Source organism: Coenobita brevimanus, chromosome 92 (assembly GCF_032717465.1).
Source record: "Coenobita brevimanus isolate Jiangsu-jjx chromosome 92, ASM3271746v2, whole genome shotgun sequence".
Taxonomy (NCBI): domain Eukaryota; kingdom Metazoa; phylum Arthropoda; class Malacostraca; order Decapoda; family Coenobitidae; genus Coenobita; species Coenobita brevimanus.
In genome coordinates, this window is record NC_137045.1 from 10,749,580 (window position 1) to 10,772,893 (window position 23,314).

The window sequence follows — 23,314 nt, forward strand, 5'->3', positions numbered from 1 at the left end:
TTTCATTTTATTTTAATTTTATTTATTTAGTTTTTGTGTTGGCTAACCACAGACAATTATATGCACCTTGAGAGAGACCCGTCCTAGTAAAGGGAGTAATGAAGTCTTTCGAATGACAGTCAGGATGAAATAACCGAGCAACTAAACTGATGATGATGATGATGATGATGATGATGATGATGATGATGATGATGATGATGATGATGATGATGATGATGATGATGATAATAATAATAATAATAATAATAAAAGTGGTGGTAGTAGTAGTAGTAATAATATAATGCCATCTTTCTGTACGATTCTTTCCCATCCACCACACGATTCCCTGTAGCTGAATCGGAAACTCCCTTACTCAAGGTTTCAAACAGTGAAGGCCTTGGCAACCATCCTCTACATCGGTTTCCATATAACATTCTGGCCACGGGAAGTCGAATTTTACTTTTTTTTTTTTTGGGGGGGGGGGAATTTCGTCCTTGATACTACCTTCGTGTTGACGATATTTACATCTTCCTGCGTCATTTCCTTCGTACAGTACATTCCAGCTTTTTTGTACATATTCTTCTACATTTTTCCCAACACCTTTCCTACATATTTACAGGTATGAAATGTGAAGATAGAAAGTTGAGCTGGAAATCTTGAATGGAAAAAAAAAGAGGAGGAAGCGAAGAAGTTAAAAAAAAAAAAAGTCCTAGGGAATATGGTAGGTCAGGGAAAGGCAAAATCAGGCGTATAAGACGTCAGAAAGTGGATTTGGAAAGCATGAGAAGGAAAAGCGGAATTACACACACACACACACACACACACACACACACACACACACACACACACACACACACACACACACACACACACACACACACACACACACACACACACACACACGTCTTTCCATAACCTTATTCTCTCTCCCTCCAGACAATTTTATTCAGCTTAGGGGAGACCTCGTAGTGAAGGGGTTAGAGGCGATTCCCTTTAATCTATTCTGTACTTTGACGTCATTTTATTTGTATTTTTTATTTATTGAATTGTTTTTTTGTTTTGGCTAACCACAGACGATTATATGCATCTCAAGAGACCCGTCCTAGTGGAGGGAGTTTTGAAGTCTTTCGAACGACAGTCTGGATGAAATAACCGAGCAACTAAACTAATGATAATAATAATAATAATAATAATAATAATAATAATAATAATAATAATAATATCTTTCTGTACGATTTTTTCCCATCCACCACGCGATTCAGTTTAGCTGAATCGAAAACTCCCTCACTCAGACAGCAAAGGCCTTGGCAACCATCCTCTGCATCGGTTTCTGTACCGTATTCTGTCCACTGGAGGGCGATTTTTACTCCAGATTTTTTTGGGAATTCGTCCTTGATATTGCCTTGGTGTTGGCGGAATTGATATCTTCCTGCATCATTTCCTAATTTCGTCCTTGATATCACCTTAATGTTGGGGGAATTTATATCTTCCTGCATCATTTCGTACATACCGTTACACTGCAGCGTTTTCGTACATATTCTTGTACATTTTTCCCAATACCTTTCCTATATAGTTACCATATATTTTCATTCATATTCCCACCCATTTTCTTACATTATCCTACCTATTCCTACCTACTGTCATACATTTTCCTTCATATACCTACCTATTTTCATGCATTTTCCTACATATTGCTACCTATTCTCATTCTTTCATACATATTTACATATTTCTTTACATTTTGTTGTATACTTTTCTACTATTCTTGCACATTTTTCTCCATATTTTCCTAAAATTGCTTGCAGCAGTAGCAATTCTCGCACAACCCTCCCATTTCCTGTTCCCTCCATGCGACTCCTCCCCCTTAAAGACAGACAGAGAGAGAGAGAGAGAGAGAGAGAGAGAGAGTTGCATGAATACGCAAACCCTTACGCCCTCTTTTTTTTTTCCATATATATATTTTTATGCAATTCAAGGACAGTTGCTTTTTACTGGATGGTCCGGCCTTGATGCAAATATCTTCAGTTTGGCGAATTTTATTTTTTTATTTTTTATGTATTTATTTTTTGCTGGCAGTCGAATTTCCATTTAGCCTCGTAGTGAAGGGGTTGATGAAGGCTGTATTTAGCCTGCTAGTTTGAAGTCACACACACACACACACACACACACACACACACACACACACACACACACACACACACACACACACACACACACACACACACACACACACACACACACACACACACAGTCGGGTAATAGCAAAAATAAGATTTAAAAGACATCAATAGATTGAATGTGTTAACGGAGGACAGACAGACAGACGGGCAGACAGGCAGGCAAACAGACATACAGGTAGATAGATAGGTAGATAGATAGATAGGTAGATAGATAGATAGATAGGTAGATAGAGATACGATATATATAGATACAGTATACATCTCTTTAGGTTAAATGAGTCACCTTGAAGCTGAGTAAAATCGTCTGATGATGGCAAAGGATAAAACAAAAATGTGTCATCGAAGTGAAAGGGTTAACACGAGAAAATACATAAGCAGATAATACTGAAGGTCGTTGTTACCAGGACGCGTTTATCGTAGAGAACTGCTTAGGAACTTTTGTAAATACAGGAGGAGGAGGAGCAGGTGGGGAAGGAGGAGAGGGAGGGAAAGGTTGGGAAGGGGGAAGAAAGGAGATGGGGTGGGGGAAGAGAGGAAATGAGGTGAGGGGGAGGAGGGAGGAGTGTGAAAGATGGGGAAGAGGAAGGAAAGGAAAGGGGGAGGGATTGGAGGGGGAGGGAGAGGAAAGAAAGGAAAGGGGTAAGGGCTGAGGGGTGGGGGAGGGGAAGGAAAGGAAAGGGGCAGGGGCTGGAGGGTGGGGAAGGGGTGCGGACGTTGCCCCCTGCCGCCCTTGGCCCCAGGTGACATTGGCTGGGGGGAGGGGGAGGAGAGGGGCAGATAAATTTAGGTAGGAATGTTTTGGAAAAGAAAGTAGGGGGATGGAAGGAAAGGGTAGGGGGAAGCAGAGAGAAGGAAAAGGGTGGGTAGAGGGAATGTGTGTGTGTGTGTGTGTGTGTGTGTGTGTGAGAGAGAGAGAGGGGGGGGGAAGTAGGAAAGAAACATATAGGTCTGGAAGTAGGAAACAAAGAATGAGGGAGAGATGGAGTTAGGAAATAACCAGAGAGAGAGAGAGAGAGAGAGAGAGAGAGAGAGAGAGAGAGAGAGAGAGTATGAGTTAGGAAATAACCAGAGAGAGAGAGAGAAGGGGGGAGGAAAAGTAAGAAGCCAGGAAAGGAAGAGAGAAAACGTTATTAGAAAGTTATGGAGAGTGGCAGAATGAATATGCAGAATATGGAGAGAGAGAGAGAGAGAGAGAGAGAGAGAGAGAGAGAGAGAGAGAGAGAGAGAGTGACCTATTACTCCTTCGAAGCTGTTAAAGAGAGGGTAACGACTGACCTAACTATTATGTGAGTGAAAGACAAGGATAGCAGAGAAGAAAAACAGAGAATTAGAATGAGGGGAAAAAAAAAAGAATGAGATGTCGTTGAACTGGATAAAAAAAATATATATATATAAAAACTGGAAGAAAAATACATGGAAAGATGATACGGGAAGAAGGAAATAAAGGTGGAGTAAGATGAGGAGGAGGTGAGAATAGAAAAGTATGAGGAAGGGGAAGTAAACGTAGAAAATAAAAGATGGAGGAAGAGGAAGAGTAGTTAGGGATGGAAATAAAAAGAAGGAAGGAGGACAGAGGAGTGAAAGATGGAGAAGGAAGATCGAAGGAGAAAGTAAGGTCAAGGAAGGAGAACTGGAGGAAGGATGAAAGAAGGAAATGACCCAAGGAAGAAGGAAGGAAGATTTAAAGAAAGAATGTCAAAGAAGGAAGGAAGAAAAAAGAAAAGGGCTTGATGATGGAGGGAGGAGGATCTGAGGAGGAAGAGGAAAAAGAGGAGGGAAGATGGGAAGTGAAGGGGAAAGAAGGAAGGAAGGATCACTGGAAAAGGAAGGCAAGAAGGAGGAAGGGTCTGAAAAGGAGTGAAAGTAGGATGAAAGACGTGCCAAAGAGGAGGAAGGCAAAAAGGAATGGAGACAAGAGGAAGAAAGTAGGAAGGAAATATGATCGGAAGAAGAAGAGAAGGAAATAAGGAAGCTAGGAAATAGGGTCAAAGGAATGACTGAATGAGGGAAGGGGGAAAATAAGGAAGAAAGAATGGATGATGGGATGAGGGAAAGGAGGAGAGAAGGAAGGAAGGAAAGAAGAGGAGGGCAGGAAGGAGACTGAGAAAAAGGAGGAGGAAATCCCAAGCCAACTCAGCGAAATCATTTCCCTGCGGTCGGTACAACGTTTCATCAGGCCGGCCAATCACTCCTACTCACTCCTGCACATTCACTCGCTCATATTATCGCCTCTTTACTCTCACTCACTCATGCACTCCCACTCACTCACTCCTTTATTCACTCCTCCTCACTAACGCAGGTGTGTGATTGAGAAGGAGGGCATGACAGGCGTGAGTGCAGCAGACCAGCTGGGGGGCTGCCGTTATGACTTCAGGCACTGTGTGTTTGTGTGTGTGCGTGTGTGTGTGTGCAATTCCGCTTTTTCTTCTCAAGCTTTCCAAATCCACTTTCTGTCTTTTTATAAGCCTGATTTTGCCCTTCTCTGACTTACCATATCCCGTAGGACTTTTTCTTTTTTCTTTTTCTTTTTTTACTCCTCCACTTCCTCTTTTTTTTTTTTTCATTGAAGGTTTCCAGCTCAACTTTCTATCTTCTTCACATTTCATCCTGCCTTCCTTCTTTCTCTCTGTACCTTCCATTTCCTTTGTTTTTACTCTGACTTTCCAACTCTCTCTCTCTCTCTCTCTCTCTCTCTCTCATATACATTCCACACTTATCATTCCTTCCTTATACCTCATTCCTTCCTCCTTTTTACTCCTGACTTTCCAAATCAACCACCGCTTTCAATACATCTCATTCCACCTTTCTTTTACCTTCCAGATTCCTCCTTCCTGTTTTTTCCACCACTTCCTCTTTTTCTTTCAAGCTTTCGAACTCCTCCCTCTCTCCCTTTCTTTTTTCTCCTGCCCAGGGGTCCTGTTTATAAATTTTCTTAAATACAAGTTACCTATATAAGCGTATTTGTTTATAATTTCCACATAACTTATGCAGCTGCCAAACACTTCACAGTCAAATTAAAATGAATAATAACGTGAAAAATACGATGGTTCATGAAAATCCTCGTCATTCACTGGTATGAATGCTCGTGAATCTTAAAGAATGATTAAGATTCTCCATGGATTACTTGCCCAAACCTGACCAGCCCCCTTCCTTCAGCCCCCTTCCTCCTTCAACCCCCCCCCCTCCTTGCAGCTTTCTCCACCCCGACCCTCATATTTCGTCTTCTATTACAGTGATGTTTTTACCATCTACCTTTGTCCACACGTCCGTCCAACTTCCACGACTTTGGTTTTTCTTCATTTCAAGTTAGTTTTACATATTTCGTGATTCGGGCTTTCTTTGCTTTCTTTCTCCCTGCCTTTTTTTTTCTTTCTTTCTTCCTTCCTCTCCTTTTATTTTACTTCACTTCTTTCTCCCATTTCATCTGATCTTCCCCCACTTTCACCTTAGGCTACCACTGTACTACTTCATCTCAGTCATTTCTAATCCTTATATGTGTCATTTGTTTCACCTCTCTACCATCTCCACCGCTTTCCCTCTTACAATCCAACCCCTTAACAACACAATGCTGCTCCACTCCGCATTGTGTTCCACTGAATTGCACTCCACCCCTCCACACTCCACACTTCATCACTCCATCCTCCATCCCGCAGCATTACACCCTGCCACCCTACTCCAATCCACTCTTCATCTTCCAAGTCCTCTGTCAATGTAAGGACATTTTCTTTTCGTGTGTGTGTGTGTGTGTGTGTGTGTGTGTGTGTGTGTGTGTGTGTGTGTGTGTGTGTGTGTGTGTGTGTGATTACAAGAACCAGGTCAGGCATCAGTCATCCAGGTGATGGAGGATGTAATCGCCCGCTGACCCGCCACAGTTCTCCCAGTCGTTGGGGAAAAAAAAAGAAAAGAAAAAAAAGAAAGCCACTACACGACGATCCGTTTGTGTGTCGGTCCAGACCTGATAGTCAAGCACAGTTCAGGGAGTCAGTATCAGTACCTACAGAGAAGCGTGGGAGAAAAACGTGCCACTGTCCATGTTCAATAAATCTAAACTTACTGTATGGTAAAAATAACATAGACAGGGAACAGCTTAAGGATCTGCATTTCGTCAACTTCACTCCTCTGTTAATCTTACATGTTCATCCTTACTGCACTTGTATGTTTATTCTCTGCTCTTATTGCATCCGGCGGTAACAAGGGGAAACCAGATTTGTCTAAGATTCTGACCGGCATGAGAATCCAACTTGAGGGCTTCCATCGGCGAGCTGGATATACAACCACTGCACCACCGGCCTCCCAATCCCCACTCAATAGCAGCACTACTACTATTATTGGTAGTAGTAGTAATGATGATAACAACAACAACAATAATAATAATAATAATAATGATATGTATAATAATAATAATGATGATGATGATGATGATGATGATAATAATAATAATAATAATAATAATAATAATAAAAATAATAATAATAATAATAATGAAAGGAAGACATCATACCTTAGCAAAAACTGATTGCCTATTAATGATCTCCACTTGCCGATATCCATTAGTCTTAAGGTTTGTGCCTTCTGTTACCCACAGCAACAGGGTTTAGGCGACAGTGGATTACATAACAGCGATTATAGAGCAAAAAAAAAAAAAAAATCATTGTTTAAACTGGAACAGAAAGTGACGACAGGTTTAAAAATAAGATGAGGGTCACTGTGTCAGTACAAAAATTATATATATACTTGCGTGTGTGTGTGTGTGTGTGTGTGTGTGTGTATAAAAATAAAAATATATATATATATATAAATATATATATATATATATATATATATAAAAGAGAGAGAGAGTTGGTTTTAACGGAAAATATTACGTGATCAGATGAAGGCTTATCATTGTAAACAGATTGGTGTTGCCATGTGTGTGTGTGTGTGTGTGTGTGTGTGTGTGTGTGTGTGTGTGTGTGTGTGTGTGTGTGTGTGTGTGTGTAACCTTCATCACGTCTTTACGTACATTTTCTCCCCTTCTTCCCATTTCATTTTCTTCCTTTTCACCTCCCCCTCAGGCCTCCTCCATCCCATCTTCCCTCCCACTGTGACCTGTACCTCTCCATTCATCAATTTTTTACTCTCTCCTCCCTCACTCCTACATTCCCTCCCTCCACCATTCCTCCCATCCTTTCTCACCCCCTCTAGTCTCACCACCTTTTCTCCCTCCCTCCCCCCTTTTCTCTTCTGCCTCATTCCTCCTTTCATTCCCTCTGCTGTTGATCCTTTTCCTCCTCCTGTTCTCCCCCATCCCCATTTCTCCCTCCCTCTCCTACCCTTTTCGCTCCTTCCTCCCTTCGAATACTCTTTCTTTCCCTCCTCCCTTTCCCCTTCTATCTCCTCACTTTCCTTCTTCCTCCCCTATTGTCTCCTCCCTCTATACTTGCTCCTTTTCCTCCTTCTCCCGGTTTTCTCTCCCCCCCCCCCTGCTCTCGCATCCCCCCCTCCCTCGACCATTGCTCTCTAACCTTTTTCCCCCCCTCCCCTCCCCCCTTCATCTTTTCACTGCGCCCTATACCTCCGCGTTACGTAAAGGTGTGTGTGCGTGCGTGTGCTTGAGTGTGTGTGTGTGTGTGTGTGTGTGTGTGTGTGTGTGTGGTTATTTCGAGTGTGCTTGCATCAGTTCTGGAATGTAATTGTGTAGGTGATGAGAGAGAGAGAGAGAGAGAGAGAGAGAGAGAGAGAGAGAGAGAGAGAGAGAGAGAGAATACCGATATGTAACTTTGTGGATCAATAATGTATCAAACACACCTACAGATAGAGATACATAAAATAAGTTAAGTATTTATGCCTGACTGAATTTGTCAAGAGATGTAAATGTACTGTATACTGATTTTTCTTTCCCCACCAATGGAAATAGCCAAAGTGATTGTTACAGTCTGTCTGTCTATCTGTCTGTCTGTCTGTCTGTGTCTGTTCATCTATGAGTGTATTTGTCTGTCTGTCTGTTTGTCCATGTCTGTCTATGATTTTTCAGTATGTTCATCTATCTGAGTGTATTCATCCCTGCACTACGGGACCTCTCCTTTCACCCCTTCACCCCGACGATGTCTTATTTAAACCTTTCAATCTGGTGCCTTTTTTTTTTTTTTTTTCGTTTTTCCATTTTTTTTTAACATCCTGGAAAGTTATATTTGGCCAAAGGGAGGCATTTTGAACTGGAAGACCTAGTTACGTCATCGAATTGAAGGGGTTGATCTCGCTACCACCGGACAATTTTCTTAAGCGATTTCTTTCAGCTGTAGCAGGGAAGGGATTTACTAAGGCTATGGGTAACTCCTCCATTTCAAAAAGCCCCTCCAGAGCCGAATAAAATCGTCTGTAGATAGCAAGAGTAAATTGGAGACGGCCTCGTAAGGATGGGGGTTAAACTGAAGAAAAAGCCTTCTGGATGAAAGGAGAATTAAATGAAATGGTCGCCATCATCCTCATGGAGTTAAGGCTTTAGCTGCTAGGATTTCTCACAACTGTAGGAAATGGTTTGGGATTAGCCTAAATATAATAATACCTCGATGTACTATGCTCTTTTCACCTTAACTTGGCCCAAACTTACTTCTTTTTGCAGCTTGTTTCACGTCGTGTAGCTCAGTGGCAGAAAAAGAGAGTACTACGGCAATACATCCTTCTTATTGCACTTCTTCGTGGTTAGCATCATAATTCTGGTGTTAATACATTGTTACAATTCGGCATTCTAGATGGAGTGACGGCAGTTTTGGGTCAAGTTGGAATGAGGAGGGTATAGCAGCAGGGAAAAAGTTAAAGTTAAAATATGAACCCTTCGGCTGACAAGTTTTCTCTCAGCTGAATACATTTTCCTGGTGATTAAAAATTGTGATGGAGATTGCAGAAATAAAATTAGACTGCGTAATCGGAGCGAAGAGGTTAATGTAGACTTTGTAACCCGTTCACTACGAGAGAGAGAGCTTCCCAGAGTTCAAAAACATCATCCGGGTAATGTGTAATAAAACGAACACTACGACTTCAGTAAAACGAACACCATTACATCAATAAAACGAACACTACGACATCGCAGTGTTCGTGGGGACTATTTCTCCGCCTTTCACTTCGAGAGAGAGAGAGAGAGAGAGAGAGAGAGAGAGAGAGAGAGAGAGAGAGATCTTCCCGGAGTTCAGTAACATCATCCGGGTTAAAATCATAGCGAAATGGCATCACCAAATTGTTACTAGAGATTCTTCTTAACCCGTTCATTACAAGAATTCTCCCCCCCCCCCCGTCCTTTGTGAGTGTTCATTACGAGCGAGGGCGAAGCCCTGGCTAGCCTTTCGTCAAATAGTGGCATTTTCATGTATGAGCGGCCCGACCCGTCCCATCCGACCGTAACGCTTTTGAGAAGCTTATATGTGGGCATCCACAAATGCGATCACTGCGTGGTTTGCACCATATAATAACCCAATTCTTTAAGATTTGTTTTTGACAGGTTTCATCACACCCCTGCGGTGCACGTGACACGCGCCAAGTGTGGCATGTCGAAAATCTTCAAAAGAGGGCCACAGGCCAGACAATTTGTCGTAAAGGCATGAAACTTTGTAGACAGATAGCCATCAGTATACTCTAGGCATCCTCGGGGTGTATGGCGACATTTCAATGCTTCCGGATGTAAAAGCCTTCGCTTGTACCCCGCCGACAAAGGCGTTTTGCAGCTGTGTGTGTGTGTGTGTGTGTGTGTGTGTGTGTGTGTGTGTGTGTGTGTGTGTGTGTGTGTGTGTGTGTGTGTATATATATATATATATATATATATATATATATATATATATATATATAAATATATATATTTTATGATCACTGAGGCAAGGATACCTTTTTATTTTATTCTGGGCCAAGATAAGGTCAACGAATGATAAGTACAGATGCAGATGATTTTATGTAGGAAAAGGCTTTAATTTAAGAGAGAGAGAGAGAGAGAGAGAGAGAGAGAGAGAGAGAGAGAGAGAGAGAGAGAGAGAGAGAAAGGGGGCATACGTCTTTGTGCTGGTGGAATTAAAGGCGATTCCTATTACCTTCGAAGCTTTGTGTGTGTGTGTGTGTGTGTGTGTGTGTGTGTGGAGAGAGTCAGGAAAGGTGTGTGTTTACGTGTTTATGTACCATGTAGAGATGTCACCTTCGTACCTTCGTGATGTCTCTTTGTGGTGTGTGTGTGTGTGTGTGTGTGTGTGTGTGTGTGTGTGTGTGTGTGTGTGTGTGTGTGTTTGCAGCTGTGAAGAGTGGGTGAAGGAGGCGAAAGATTACCCCATTCTTGGTATATGTGTGTGTGTGTGTGTGTGTGTGTGCGTTTTCTGTATGTGTATGTGCGTCATGCTTAGCCGTGTACGTTTGTATGATTTTGTGTGTCACTCTTTATGCTCTATGGGTCCATGTATGCATAAAGTTTGGTCTGTGTGTGTGTGTGTGTGTGTGTGTGTGTGTGTGTGTGAGAGTGTTTGTATAAGTGCGTTGTGTATATATGTACTGTATGTATGTTCGTATGTATGTGTGTATATGTATGTATGTATGTCGGGATGTATGCGTGTGTTATGTATACAGTATATGCAAGTGCGGGGTGTATGTATATGCTGCATGTATGTATGTATGCATTCATTTATGTATGTGTTATCTACATTCACTTCCTTTGTCAATAACCAGCAGCTTTCTTTCAGCTGCATCCTCTCTCTCTCTCTCTCTCTCTCTCTCTCTCTCTCTCTCTCTCTCTCACACACACACACACACACACACACACACACCACAGCGCACGAGTATCATTTTCTACGATCGTACCAGTAAATGTAAAAAAAAAAAAAAAAGAGTAAAGTAAAAGAAAAAGCACAGTAACCTTACGTCATCACATACTCTTTATGCTACTACAACGTCTTTCATATTTCTCTATTGAAAATTTAAAGACGATTTTATTCAGCCTAGAAGATTAGTGTGACACCTTTTAATGATTTATTCTTGCTGACTTCAGACGATTTTATTGAGGATAGGGAGGTGATTGAAGGCTGTATCTAACCCCTCCAAAGAGAGAGAGAGAGAGAGAGAGAGAGGGAATGTAGAATTAGTATATTAAAAAAAATGCGTCATGGGATTGAAGGGATTACGTCTAGGGGTAAACAAAGGCTACTTCTAAATCCCCGTTGGTTCCAATAGCCTAACCTAAACTTACTAATATCATGAGGCGAGATTACCGAGAGATAAGCCTTGATAAACCCTTTCGGAACGAGAGGCCTTGTCCAATATGAAACAAAGTCGACACTAGAGATTAATTGTAAGTGATGAAATGCGTGGGGTATCTCATCCCCCCAAAATGTGATGATGATGATGATGATGATGATGATGGTAACGAATAAAATCTCTTGGGGGAAGGTAGAATAAACCAAAACAAAGCCGTACCGTTTTTTTTTTTTTTTTCGTTCAAGTCGGCATCAACAGTGAAAGCGGTGTTTGTGTCGCTTGGTTTCGTAAAATCTCTTGAGGAGGTTCGAATACCAATAAACCAAACACAAGACCGTAGTTTTTGTCGTTCAAGCCGGCATGTAAGATTCGAAGCGGTGTTTGATTCCCTTGGTTTCCACTCGCACAAAAGGTCAGAACTTGGAAGATCCGAAAGTTACAGCGCCAGTCAGACAAACTAAACATGCAAGGCTACGGTACGTATAATTGCTGATAACACATCTTTTACCAAGCCATGGTCATGTTAAGTCCAGATCGTTGGTAACCTATTTAAGTACAGGGAAATCAAAGGTCAGAGAATTAAAATTGGCCGTTCGGTGCTGGTCATCATTGGCCTCTTACTTAAAGGATTTGCTTCTCCCAAACATGTTCGTGTGGAAATGCATGAAAATTAAAAACAAAAAAATACTGAAACACTTATCACAAAGCTATGCTATGCAAATAGCCGAAATATCCTTATGTATGATGAACCGGCTGTCTCTCATTACCTTACTGTACTGCGATGTTAACTCTTCGTAAATTGTTCTGTTTCGTGAGATATAATACGTAAGAGTATCCCCGCTGGCCGTCCCTTCTCCAACTCACTCCGAGAAGATGCGAAGACGAACTGTTTAGCAGAGCTGGATTGGTATCAGTTTGACCGACCAAAACATCACAGTTTCGTTTCTTTGATGACTTCGAATCCGACCCTGAAACCGACCCGTCAGTCTGGAGGGAGGGGGGGTAAAAAAAAGTTAAAGAGACATCATGGCACGGAGAAGTTAAAAGATGCTAAATGTAATTGGCTTTGGTGAAAATGTGTATTTAGAGATGACACGTAAAAAAAAAGTGATAGGTGAAAATAGGTGAAATGTACTGTAAAGAGGTGATAGGTGAAAATAGGTGGAAGATAAAAACAGGTGAAAAATTAAGAGGTGAAAGGCTGGAAGGGGAGAACTGTAAAAAAGAAGTGAAAGGTTAAAAAGAGATACCCTAGCGAAAAAAAAGAAAAAAACTTGCAAGACGTCATCGTAATGGAGAGGTTTTTAAAGTCACCCAGGCACTCGGGTCGATACAATCCCCCAGGGGTCGAGAAGAGGGTGAATTGTGTGTTTGATGTGACAAGACCACTTTAAATGATCACTTGACATTTGGGGCGACGTGGGCTGCTGCATGGGAGGGGAGGGGAGGGAAGGGAAGGGGAGGGTTTGACAAAAGAACTTTGAGATGGGGGAAAGATTCAGTCGGGAGAGGAGAGGAGAGGGATGAAGAAGGATGGAGAACGAGACTAAGAGGTGGATGGAAAGGTGGGAGAGAGAGAGAGAGAGAGAGAGAGAGAGAGAGAGAGAGAGAGAGAGAGAGAGAGAGAGAGAGAGAGAGAGAGAGAGAGAGAGAGAGATGAAAGTCAAACTAGAAAGGCGTAGGAAAGGAGTGAAAGTAAAGCAAACAGAAAGGCAAAGAGGTATTAGCTAAAGCTTGAGATTGGGAGATGAGGGAAAACTAAGAGGAAAAATAAAGAAAATATTATAATATATTGGAAGTATAGCGTGTGATTCAGGGAAATATAATCTGCTAACATGTATAATTATTTCGTCTTCTGGTTCTCAGGTTATCTCCTTCTAACATACCATCTCACCTGTAATGGATCGTAGTTACTGTAGTGTTCACTTGGGGAGCCGGTGGTATAATGGTTAACACATTTAGTTCGCAACTGGAAAAACTCGAGCTCATTTCCTGGGTCGATCAGATTATTAGTGATGATGATGATAAGACCGTCCAGGAGTAATCCATTTACCTACATCGGCCTTATTACTGTTGTCTACCCGTCTTAGATACCGTTAATTACATGATGATGATGATGATGACGAGTTGTAGCGACAGACATGACCTTGCTCGCCTTACCTGTTTTCAATTCAACGAGCGTGTTCCTATCATCTGTTATCTATGGACAGTCGATATCACTTTTCTTATTAGTAAGCCCACACCATGCCTTTTTCTCTTACGGTATTATCTGTCTCAGCATCAGTCTCGGTATTTCATTAACGTCTGTATTAGATTTTTAATATTTGTGCTGTATTAGTTTTTCGTTAATTAACATGCTGACTTCGTATTTCGAGATAAGTCGTGCATATCGGCAACTTCGGTCTCATCTTTCCACCAGTTTCTTTTTTCGTATTTCGTTAATTTTTGCCTTGTTTATTTCTATAGTTTTTGCCCCAGCATTTCACAGATTTTTGTCCCAGCATTTGGGAAGTCTGACTTATATAATTTAGTTAATATTTGTTTTAGTATTCAGGTAATATGTGCCTTAGTAATCTACAAATTTTCATCCTAATATTTCGTAAATCTGTGTTTCGGCATTTCGCTAATTTGTCACAGCATTTCCATAATTTGTCTCAATACTGCTTTCATTTCGGCCTCAGCATATTGGTAATTTCTGTCTCATCATTTCGGTAATTTCTTTCAGCATTTCATTAACTCCTTTGATTTTTTTTTTTTTTTTTTGTTTCTTAATTTTCCTGGAGTTCATCACTACCTGACCGAAATATGGACTGCCGTTGCTTTCCAGCAGTTAATCTCAACGTCATAGCTGTGATTTATGAGGGAAATCATTGAGCTTTAAATTAGCTTTCTTCTCAGAACTCATACATCCTACTGTAGTTCATGAGTCTTCGCCACTATTTCCTCAAGCATCTGTCGTAGTTTGATGTGTGTGTGTGTGTGTGTGTGTGTGTGTGTGTGTGTGTGTGTGGTTATCGGTATTTTTTCCCTGAAGATATGATGTGCTATTGAGTCTGCGTCTGAGAGAGAGAGAGAGAGAGAGAGAGCAGGACAGTTACAACCAGGTAGACATAGCAATGGATATCACTACTTCAACGCCCCACATCAAGTGAGTGGATGATATGTCGTCAGTAGTTTTTTTTTTTTTTTTTTTTTTAAGATCCTAATCAGTGTACAGGATAAACAACTCTACATAACAGTAAAATATTACAGAACATTTTGTTATATTTTTCATTTTAACATTAACTCTGATGTAATAGCGAAGTATTACATAACTGTTTGTGTGAAAAGTACAACACAAAGCAGTCTTATAAAAAAAAACGTAAGATTGGGACCCGTATTCTCGTCAGCTAAGGAGACCTTGACTTTGCTGATGATGCAGTAATTCTAGTGGAGTCGCTGGAGATACTACTGAGTGCCCTCGAAGAATTTCACGAGAATGTGAAGCCACTGGGATTAAAGGTCTCTTGGGCCAAGACCAAGGTCTAGGCATTTGGTGGCTTGCTGGATGAAGCAGTTCAGTCTTTCCAAGCATGTGGTGAGGATATAGAAGTCTTGGAAAGATTCACGTATCTTTGCAAAGTGATCCATAACAACGGTAGATCAGACAGTGAGATCTCTCGTCGCATTGGCCTGGTCTACGGGGTTATGGATTCACTCAGATCGGGTATATGGCGCTGTCGTTGTTTGTGTAGGACGAAAGTTCGCATCTTCAGGGCGCTTGTGCTTCCTGTCTTACTTTATGGCGGTGAGACATGGACACAACACAGTGACCTGAAGGGGCGAATTAACTCATTTGGTACCAAGTGTCTTCACAGGATTATGGAATAGTGCTGGTACAACCGGGTACATAGCGAGCGACTATTCTGTGAGACTGAATCGAGGCCTATTACCCACATAATATGTCAACGCCAGCTCCACCTATATGGTCACGTGGCCTGCATTCCTGAGGCTGATCCTGTTCACAGGATGATCTCTGAACAAGTTAACCCAGGCTGGAGGAGGCCAAGGGGAAGGCCACATGGCAGGAGCAGGTCGATCACTCCTGTCGGGAGATACTTAGAGGGGGAAGAGTCGCTGCCTGGAGGGTTGCACAGAGGAACCTGCGTGGGTGGAGTCGGCGTGTGAGTGAGGCTATGCGCCTCTCCGCGTTTGCCCCTTCTTGATTGAATGATTGATTTTCCAAAATTACCCATTAGCAGCCTCATTTTTGTTTCTCATATCATCTCATAATGTCGACATAGATGGCCTGAATAACACACAAGAATATAGTAACGGAGCAGAATCAGATATAAACCGGTAAGGAAGAGGTGTTAATAAGCTTCCTAACCGCACAGCAATATCGCCCAAGGAGTGTTTATAGATACGGGTGTTAAGTGGTGCTATTGACTTGTCTGTAAGATTAATGTTTATGTCCTTGGTAATATTAACACATGGTAACACGTAACACCACGCTCAGCTTCCCTTCAGTGAATCAGTAACACACACGAGAATATTGAGGCATCTTGTGATGAATAAATCGCTAAGAAGGATGTGTAACGGAGTCACCAAAGCTACTCAGAACTGACTTCAGGCATCCCTGATTTTTGTGTGACGTGAGCTGTTGTTTTCCTTGTTTTGACGGACAGTGTTTGTGCATATTATTGGTGACGCAAGTGGTGTTGTGATTGATGTTGCTGTTTAAATTGCCGTATTTATATGTTACGTTCCTCTCTTTGCCTGTTTGTTGCTCTGCTGGACTGTATTTGTGGTTCTTGTCGTGTATGTTGGTGTGAACGCAAGTGATGGTGTGTATTTACTGTATATGATTATGGTGGTGAGTTTCGGATGGCTATGTCGCTTAATTTTATTGGGCACTCAGTTGATAGTAACACGTTTTCTTTTCCTTTTCCTGTGTGTGTGTGTGTGTGTGTGTGTGTGTGTGTGTGTGTGTGTGTGTTGGGATTTTTTTTCTGTAGCCTACTTTTTTTTATGCGAGTGGTGTGATGATCATTAGCAAAATATTTGTTTTGTTTGATGTAATTTAATGCCATTTTGTATGAACATAGTAAAATATGTGTTATGTTTTATGTAATTTAATGCCATTTTGTATCAGTTGTGAACGGTAGAACGATGTTTAGTGACACAAATTTTTTATTCTTTTTGAAATGTTGCTATCCGGTGATGGTGATGCGATCTGGTTTTTGTTTCAGTTCCGTGAGAGGGTGGCGCCTCTTCTTCCCCCCCACCAGCAGCACGACCATGACCTCCTGCAGTGGCTTGTGGGTAAGTAGTCTCGTCTTGATCTAAACCTACACTTTGTCCATTTCCTCACTAACCCTTCTTGATTTTAACTCATTTACTGCGTCCATTCCCTCACACCTTCACCCATCTTATCTAAACCTTGTCTCTGCGAGGACGTCTCATATTGTGATATCTGTAGACGATAATTTTCTTTCAGCTGTTCGTAGTCTTGCCTTGATCTTGCTCTTTACCTCCTTTTACTTTCTTAACTCCACCTTCTCTCTCACCCTTCTTATCAACCGTATCACTACGAGGACTTCTCTCTTAGTTTACCAGTCCTGTCCAGACCGTTTGATTCAGCTTTTCAGTCTTGCCGTGACCTTCCCATTACTTCACAATTCTCTCTTACCTTTGCCTTCATTTTGTCTTATTTAGCCTCTTATCTCCTCACCTTCATGCCTTGTATCTCGTCTTTAACCTTTTCGTATTTTTCTTCTTGCCTTTCTTTAATCCTCGCCTCCATTTCTATCTCTCCTGTTATCTCATCGCCTTCGTTTCCATTTATATCGAATTTCATCTCTGCATGTTTTCCTTCCTGTCTTCGTATAACTTTAACCTTCAATCTATTCTATTTTATCTATCACATTTGTCATCTTGTTTTGAATCTCTGCATTTTCCATCTTGTCTTTGTTTTACCTCGGTCTTCATTTTTTTGTCTCGTCTGTTTTATCACCAGTATTCTCTCTTTCTCTCTCTAACCCGTGTTTTTATGTTGCACTTAACCTCACACACATTTTACCTCGTTCTTCAGTTGTTCATATCTCTCACTATGTCGTTTCCTTTATCGGCCTTCACCTCTCTGCCCGTCCTTGTATCTCACCTCATTCTTATCCTGTCTGTTACCTCATCGTTCATATCATCTTATCCCAGTCACTCCTTATTTATAGACATACTCTTCCTGTCACGTACTAGTACTTTTTTTCGCTGCTTTTCATCTCACCTAATCTCACCTTCATAATTATCTTCTCATTTTCATCATTTTTTATTCCGTCACCTCCCGTCACGTCTTCATCTTATCTCCAAATCATCTTCCTCACCTCACCTCAGCCTACCGTCACGATCATCTTAAGCTCACATTTCACTCCACTCCCCCTCCACCCCTCTCTCTCTCTCGTCTTATAATTTTCCTTGCACTTCCTTATGCCCTCCTCACCAAGTTAATACCTCCCACCAACTTTTTTTTTTTTTTTCCTCGTCTCACCTCTGTATATTGGGTGAACCTCACATATCGGGCTTCCGTGTGTGTGTGTGTGTGTGTGTGTGTGCTGCCTCCATTTCAGGTTGTTGCTGACCGTAATCTCAGTTAGTTTACTGTGTTTTTTTTTTTAAATCTCCTCTTGTCTCTACTTGTATATATTCGGCCTTGTTATCCCCCGTTCTTACAATTTGTAAACCCGTCACCATTTTCTCTCCTTCCTCGTCCTCTCACTCACGTAGGTTATTAATCATATGCTTCACTTGGTTCCAGTGATGTAGCGGTAGGTAATCTTGGTGTTAATATCTCTTTGTCGTGCTAACACTCTCCTCTCTGTCTCCCTACAGCTCGTAACTTCAATATCGACAAGGCGGAACAGATGCTGAAAAAGGTGCGTGTTTTAGTCACGTAGGTTAAGGTGCCTCCCTTGGACAGTCTGGCATAAATCAAACTGCCACCTGAAGCTGTTAATATCACGTGACCGAAGCAGCAGATAAAAGGATGGGTTTTGTGGAGGTAGTTTTCATGGGTGATAGGACTTTTCGGTATTGATTTTATATTTGAAATAAACATAGCCACGTTATAGCCTATATATTTATCATTAGACGTGTTTGATGCTAATTAATTAACTAGATAGACCCCCTTACAATGGGAATTTTCGATTTATCTGATAGGGAATAATGTCTCCGTCTGTATCTTCCCCTGATTTGCGTGCGATATGTAGGAAGGTGTTAATGAGCCTCTGAAGTGGGCGAGAATATATATATATATATATATATATATATATATATATATATATATATATATATGTGTGTGTGTGTGTGTGTGTGTGTAAAGTAAAGAAGATGCTGTACTTCGAAGAATGTGGTACTCGACTCTTGTTATTTCCGCTTCTCTGAGAGTCTGACGTAACCGCATAAGGGACCCATCTTAGTTAAAGATTTAGTGCCTATCTTCATTATTGACCTTGATCATTTGAGAACCAATCCGATTATTGATCAAGAATTTTGATGACCTAAAACTGATGGTACATGGATCTTTCACGTACCCAACCCTTGTTACCTCAATTATCACATTATAACTTTACCTGTCTTTTCCTGTCTCCTAACCACGCCTACCATATTTGCCCCTAATCTTCACCAGTATCTTAACCTCATCTGTCACTCCTTAATCTCACCAGTCACCTAACCTCACTTACTCCACCTGACAGCCTCACACATTCCTTATATCATCCATCTCATCTCTCCACCTGATTCATCCTCATCTGATTCGCCTGTCTTCTGACCGCACCCACGTAACCTGTGCCATGCCTCCCTCTCTCATCCCATAAGCTTACCCATCTTGCCCGTTTCCTAACCTTATCCAGAACCTGCCCATAACCTCACGTTCCTAACGGCCACTCAGCAATTATCCCTAACCTTTTTAGCCTTGACTAGCTCTCTCTCTGACCCCCCCCCCCACGCACACAAATCGTAAGAAGTTACTGGATTCACGAACAGACTTTTGGTAATTTCCCTCTCAACTTCCAAAAACATAAAGAGGCTGTTGATAAGTTCCTCTTGTGACCAAGATATGTTTTTACAGAAAGAACGAGAGGTGTAGGTTCCTACAAAAGCATCATAGTTACGAGAGGCAGTTGATTGCAAGTGTATTTGTGAATGCAGCCCTTGGTGCAGTGGTTAGTAGTTTTAGCTGTGTTTTATCAAACATTACTTAGAATATTAGTGTCTGAATGGTACATGTTGGAATTGGGTGGGTAGTTAAAGAAGAGAAGTCAGGAGTTACCGGGTGGTGGTAGTGGAGAATCACTACTTAATAAAATAATGTGGCTACATCATGTACAGTATACCATAGTTCGACTGAGAGCAATTATTTTTTTTTCTACAAAGTTAAAGGATATTCATACTGCACTGGAAGCAAAGTGGGGGTAACAAATTTCGTCTTAACCAATTCTGAGGTTTAAGGACCCAAGGCTAGGCAGCTGCATAACAGAAAACCAGATACAGGTGACATACCTTTAGCTTCTTCTTTTTGCCAGTTGATGCTTATATTCATCTGCAATAGTGAAGGGTTTTATGAAGCCTTTAAAGTATAGTGCCTACCCTCTACCATTTAAAAAGTTTCCCACAAGTAGAATAAGTCTTGAGATGGGGGGGAGGGGGAAGCTTGATTAATCTCTCCATAATAAAGTTGCAGGATCAAAAAGCCTCCAGCTACCTCTAGAGTTATGAAATCATTTAAAGGCTGTCAATTTTTGTTGGTTTTGGTAAACCCAGAAGGAGTAATATGAAAATGATTGTTTAAAGTATCAAATTGTATGTACAGTATTTTAGTGAGGTGTATGAGGAACACACTGAGGTGGTTTGGCCATGTGGAGAGGATGGAGGGTGAAAGACTGACGAAGAGAGTGTATGTGAGTGAGGTGGAGGTGGGAAGAGGGAGGGGGAGGCCGAGGATGAGATGGAGGGATGGGGTGGAGAGGTATATGAGAGAGGGGGGTGTGAGTTGGGAGCAGGGCAGTGAAATGGCGGGGGACAGGGCGACTTGGAGGCGATTTGTTTGTGGCCACCCCAAACGGGATTGAGGGGTCTGGGGATAGATAGATAGTACTGGTATCTTTATGTATGTACTAACTGGCAACGGAATGCAGATAAATGAAGATGACTCGGTCATAAGAAAATGGTATGGTATATGAAAACTGATCCACAATGAACATTTAAGTTTATTCAGAACAATGTACTTATGGCAAAATACTGTACTGTATATGGAAATAAGGTGTAAATTATTGTTCTGTCCCTTCATAATAAATGTAGAAGCATGTGCCAAGAGATTAATTTGAAGCAGTCTCCATTCTTTCCCCATGAACAGTCTATGCTTTGAGATTACAGTAATCCCTTTAGGACCCAGACACCCAAGTCCCAGACATTTTGGGCTTGGGTCCAATAATGGGCAAAAAACGTCAAAATGAAAAAAAAAAAAGAGGCCGATATGTGTTCATCCCTACTCTAAATTTGCTGCATGGTGACGAGCAGCTGTGTTTTGGCATGTTGTTCCGGTGACATCTGCTAGAGTGCCCCTGCATCCTCCCCCACCTACCTACCGTTGTGACAGCACGCTCATATAATGGCTGCCCACATGCTTGCTTTTGTGAATAAACTGCAATACCTCGCCACTAGACCACGTAGGAATTTACAATGTTTTGCAGTGTTAAGAAATTAGAATTCAGAGTGCAAAGGATTAAGTACAAAGTGCAATACTAGCGTGTTGCAACTGGCATGGCGCAATTAAGAACAGAATATAGTGTTAAACAATTATAATTCACAGTGCAAAGATTAAGTGCAGTGCAACACTGGATTACTCTACATGCTTCAAGTGCACCTTCACCACTGTTAGAGCCATAGAGGAGGCGGGTTAATCTTTGTGACAAACATGGACGTTCGTAAGTACCCTATACACTGCTAAATATTTTCCATACTCACTTCTAATTTCTCATTCTCTGGTTTCGTTTTATTTATTTTATGGTTTCTGTACCTTATTTGTGTGAATAGGGTCTTAAATAGGTGCTCTGAATGTCCGGTAGGGAGTTATTTAGGTGGCTTTCAAAGTTAGGTTGGGTTGGGGTCTATAAGCACCTGTCCAGGGGCATTTTTCCTAAGTCTCGGACAGCACTAAGTCCCGGACATGCCTTTGTCTCTATTACGTTGGATCTTTGAGGGATTACTGTATTCTGAAACATTCTCTCTGCTTTCTGTGTTGCCAGAGCCTTGAGTGGCGGCGAGAGTGGGGTGCAGACACAGTGCTGGAGTGGGATGTTCCTGAGGTGCTCACTAAATACTACCCGGTTGGCATGTCTGGCCATGATAAGAATGGATTACCTGGTCAGTCATATTTTTTACATTTGTTGTTTGTATTTCTCCTAGTGCTCTACATTTGCTGTTAACATCAAATTTTACAAGCTGGTACTGTAAGCTGTTCGTCCTAAAAGAATTCCCACTGGCCAAACTTGCTGGTAGTTGCTTTGAACAGTCAGCATACTGTATAAACATGATGTATTATTTTTACAGAAGTTTAGTTGTATACGCCTTACATTAGTTGTGACAAGTAGAAGGGTATTTCACTCTCATCTTAAATGTCAAGACCAACTGCCTAGCTCCGGGCTCCTACGCTCCTCATGGGGCAACACAGGATTGGATGATGGATGGATGGATAGAAGGGTATTTGTATTACAGTATTTCCATGTCTTCTCCCCATTTTATGTTCCATTTGACAGTGTCACTGAAAACTGAGAGGGGTAGTAGCACAGCATCATCTTCATGTACTCATGAAAATCTTGCCATTTGTATATAACTATTAGTGTGAGCACCCCCAGGGTATCACGCAATACTGTGATGATGTGCAAAAGTATATTCAGGTGGTTATCCACATACAGTTGTTACCAAGCCTATTTGGGTTTGTGATAATTTCTTCATACTAGTACAGTACAGTATACAGTCATTATGTTACAACATGAAAAGGGCCCCAAGGACAATTTCACCTGGTAAACCCCAAAAGAACAGAAGGCACACACTGTTTTCACATTGGCTTCTACCAGTTATCAAGGTAAGGGGAGCACCTTGCCTTTGACATATTCACTGATGGAGATTTACTGAATTGAATAAGAAATACCTGCACTAACTAGAAAACTACAAGTACAACTGTGAGCTAAAGCAGTTAATATTTATATTAAGCACTATATCATAAAAATTGGAGGTCCACTGTAATATGTGTTCATATGTACCTATCTAAAATATATTTTAGAGTCCCAGTATATGAAGCATATTCCATCCATCTTGATAATCCCCCTTCCCCCATTGTACAGCTTGGTACAGGATTGTATGATAGCTACCTAACCAGTAAATTTCCTGCAGTGTGGATCATCCCATATGGAGGGTGTGACATGCGAGGGTTGTTATCAAGTGTACGCAAGTATGACTACATCCGTTACACCATCCGTGTGCTGGAGGCATCTCGGCAGGACATGGCGCGGCAGACACAGGTGTTGGGCCATCCAGTCAATCAACAATGCTGTGTCTTCGACCTAGAGAACTTCTCCCTCAGGCACGTCACTTGGAAACCTGGTAAGCAAAGAAGTATGGTTGTAGTGAGGATTGTGACCCTGTTACCCCATTAATTTGAGAGGTGTCACCAAAACTGATTAATCCTTTGAATTCAGCAATGTCTTTTATAGTATCTTTCCATTTCCAGACAGTTTTATATAACTAAAGGCCACTTGCAATGAAGGGGTTATTGAAGGCTATATTTGACCTTTTCAGTTCTAAAAATCTCTCCTGAACTTATATATATATATATTTATAAAAAAAAAGGGCAAAAATCACCAGACAGACGAGAAAGTACAGTATGAACATCATTGTAATTAGAGGGTATATAGGGGTTATTT

At 41.4% G+C, this 23,314-nt stretch overlaps 2 protein-coding genes across 4 annotated transcripts in view; one reads left to right on the top strand and one right to left on the bottom strand.

The window, feature by feature from the left end:
* Window positions 1-23,314, top strand: part of LOC145412144 (SEC14-like protein 2) — a 56,281-nt gene that overhangs the window by 23,111 nt on the left and 9,856 nt on the right. For both annotated transcript variants that reach the window (XM_080282076.1, XM_080282077.1), the window contains exons 2-5: window positions 16,592-16,664; window positions 18,225-18,268; window positions 21,638-21,755; window positions 22,785-22,994. In XM_080282076.1, coding sequence (XP_080138202.1) covers window positions 16,592-16,664; window positions 18,225-18,268; window positions 21,638-21,755; window positions 22,785-22,994 — 445 coding nt within the window. The remainder of the gene's footprint in view (window positions 1-16,591; window positions 16,665-18,224; window positions 18,269-21,637; window positions 21,756-22,784; window positions 22,995-23,314) is intronic.
* LOC145412142 (polycomb protein EED-like) overlaps window positions 22,869-23,314 on the bottom strand; it is a 43,806-nt gene continuing 43,360 nt past the window's right edge. Inside the window, exon 9 of one of the 2 annotated variants that reach the window (XM_080282075.1) lies at window positions 22,869-22,991. In XM_080282075.1, the coding sequence (XP_080138201.1) occupies window positions 22,955-22,991 (37 nt within the window). In that variant the 3' untranslated portion in view covers window positions 22,869-22,954. The remainder of the gene's footprint in view (window positions 22,992-23,314) is intronic. The other variant, XR_013899537.1, reaches the window with a different exon arrangement.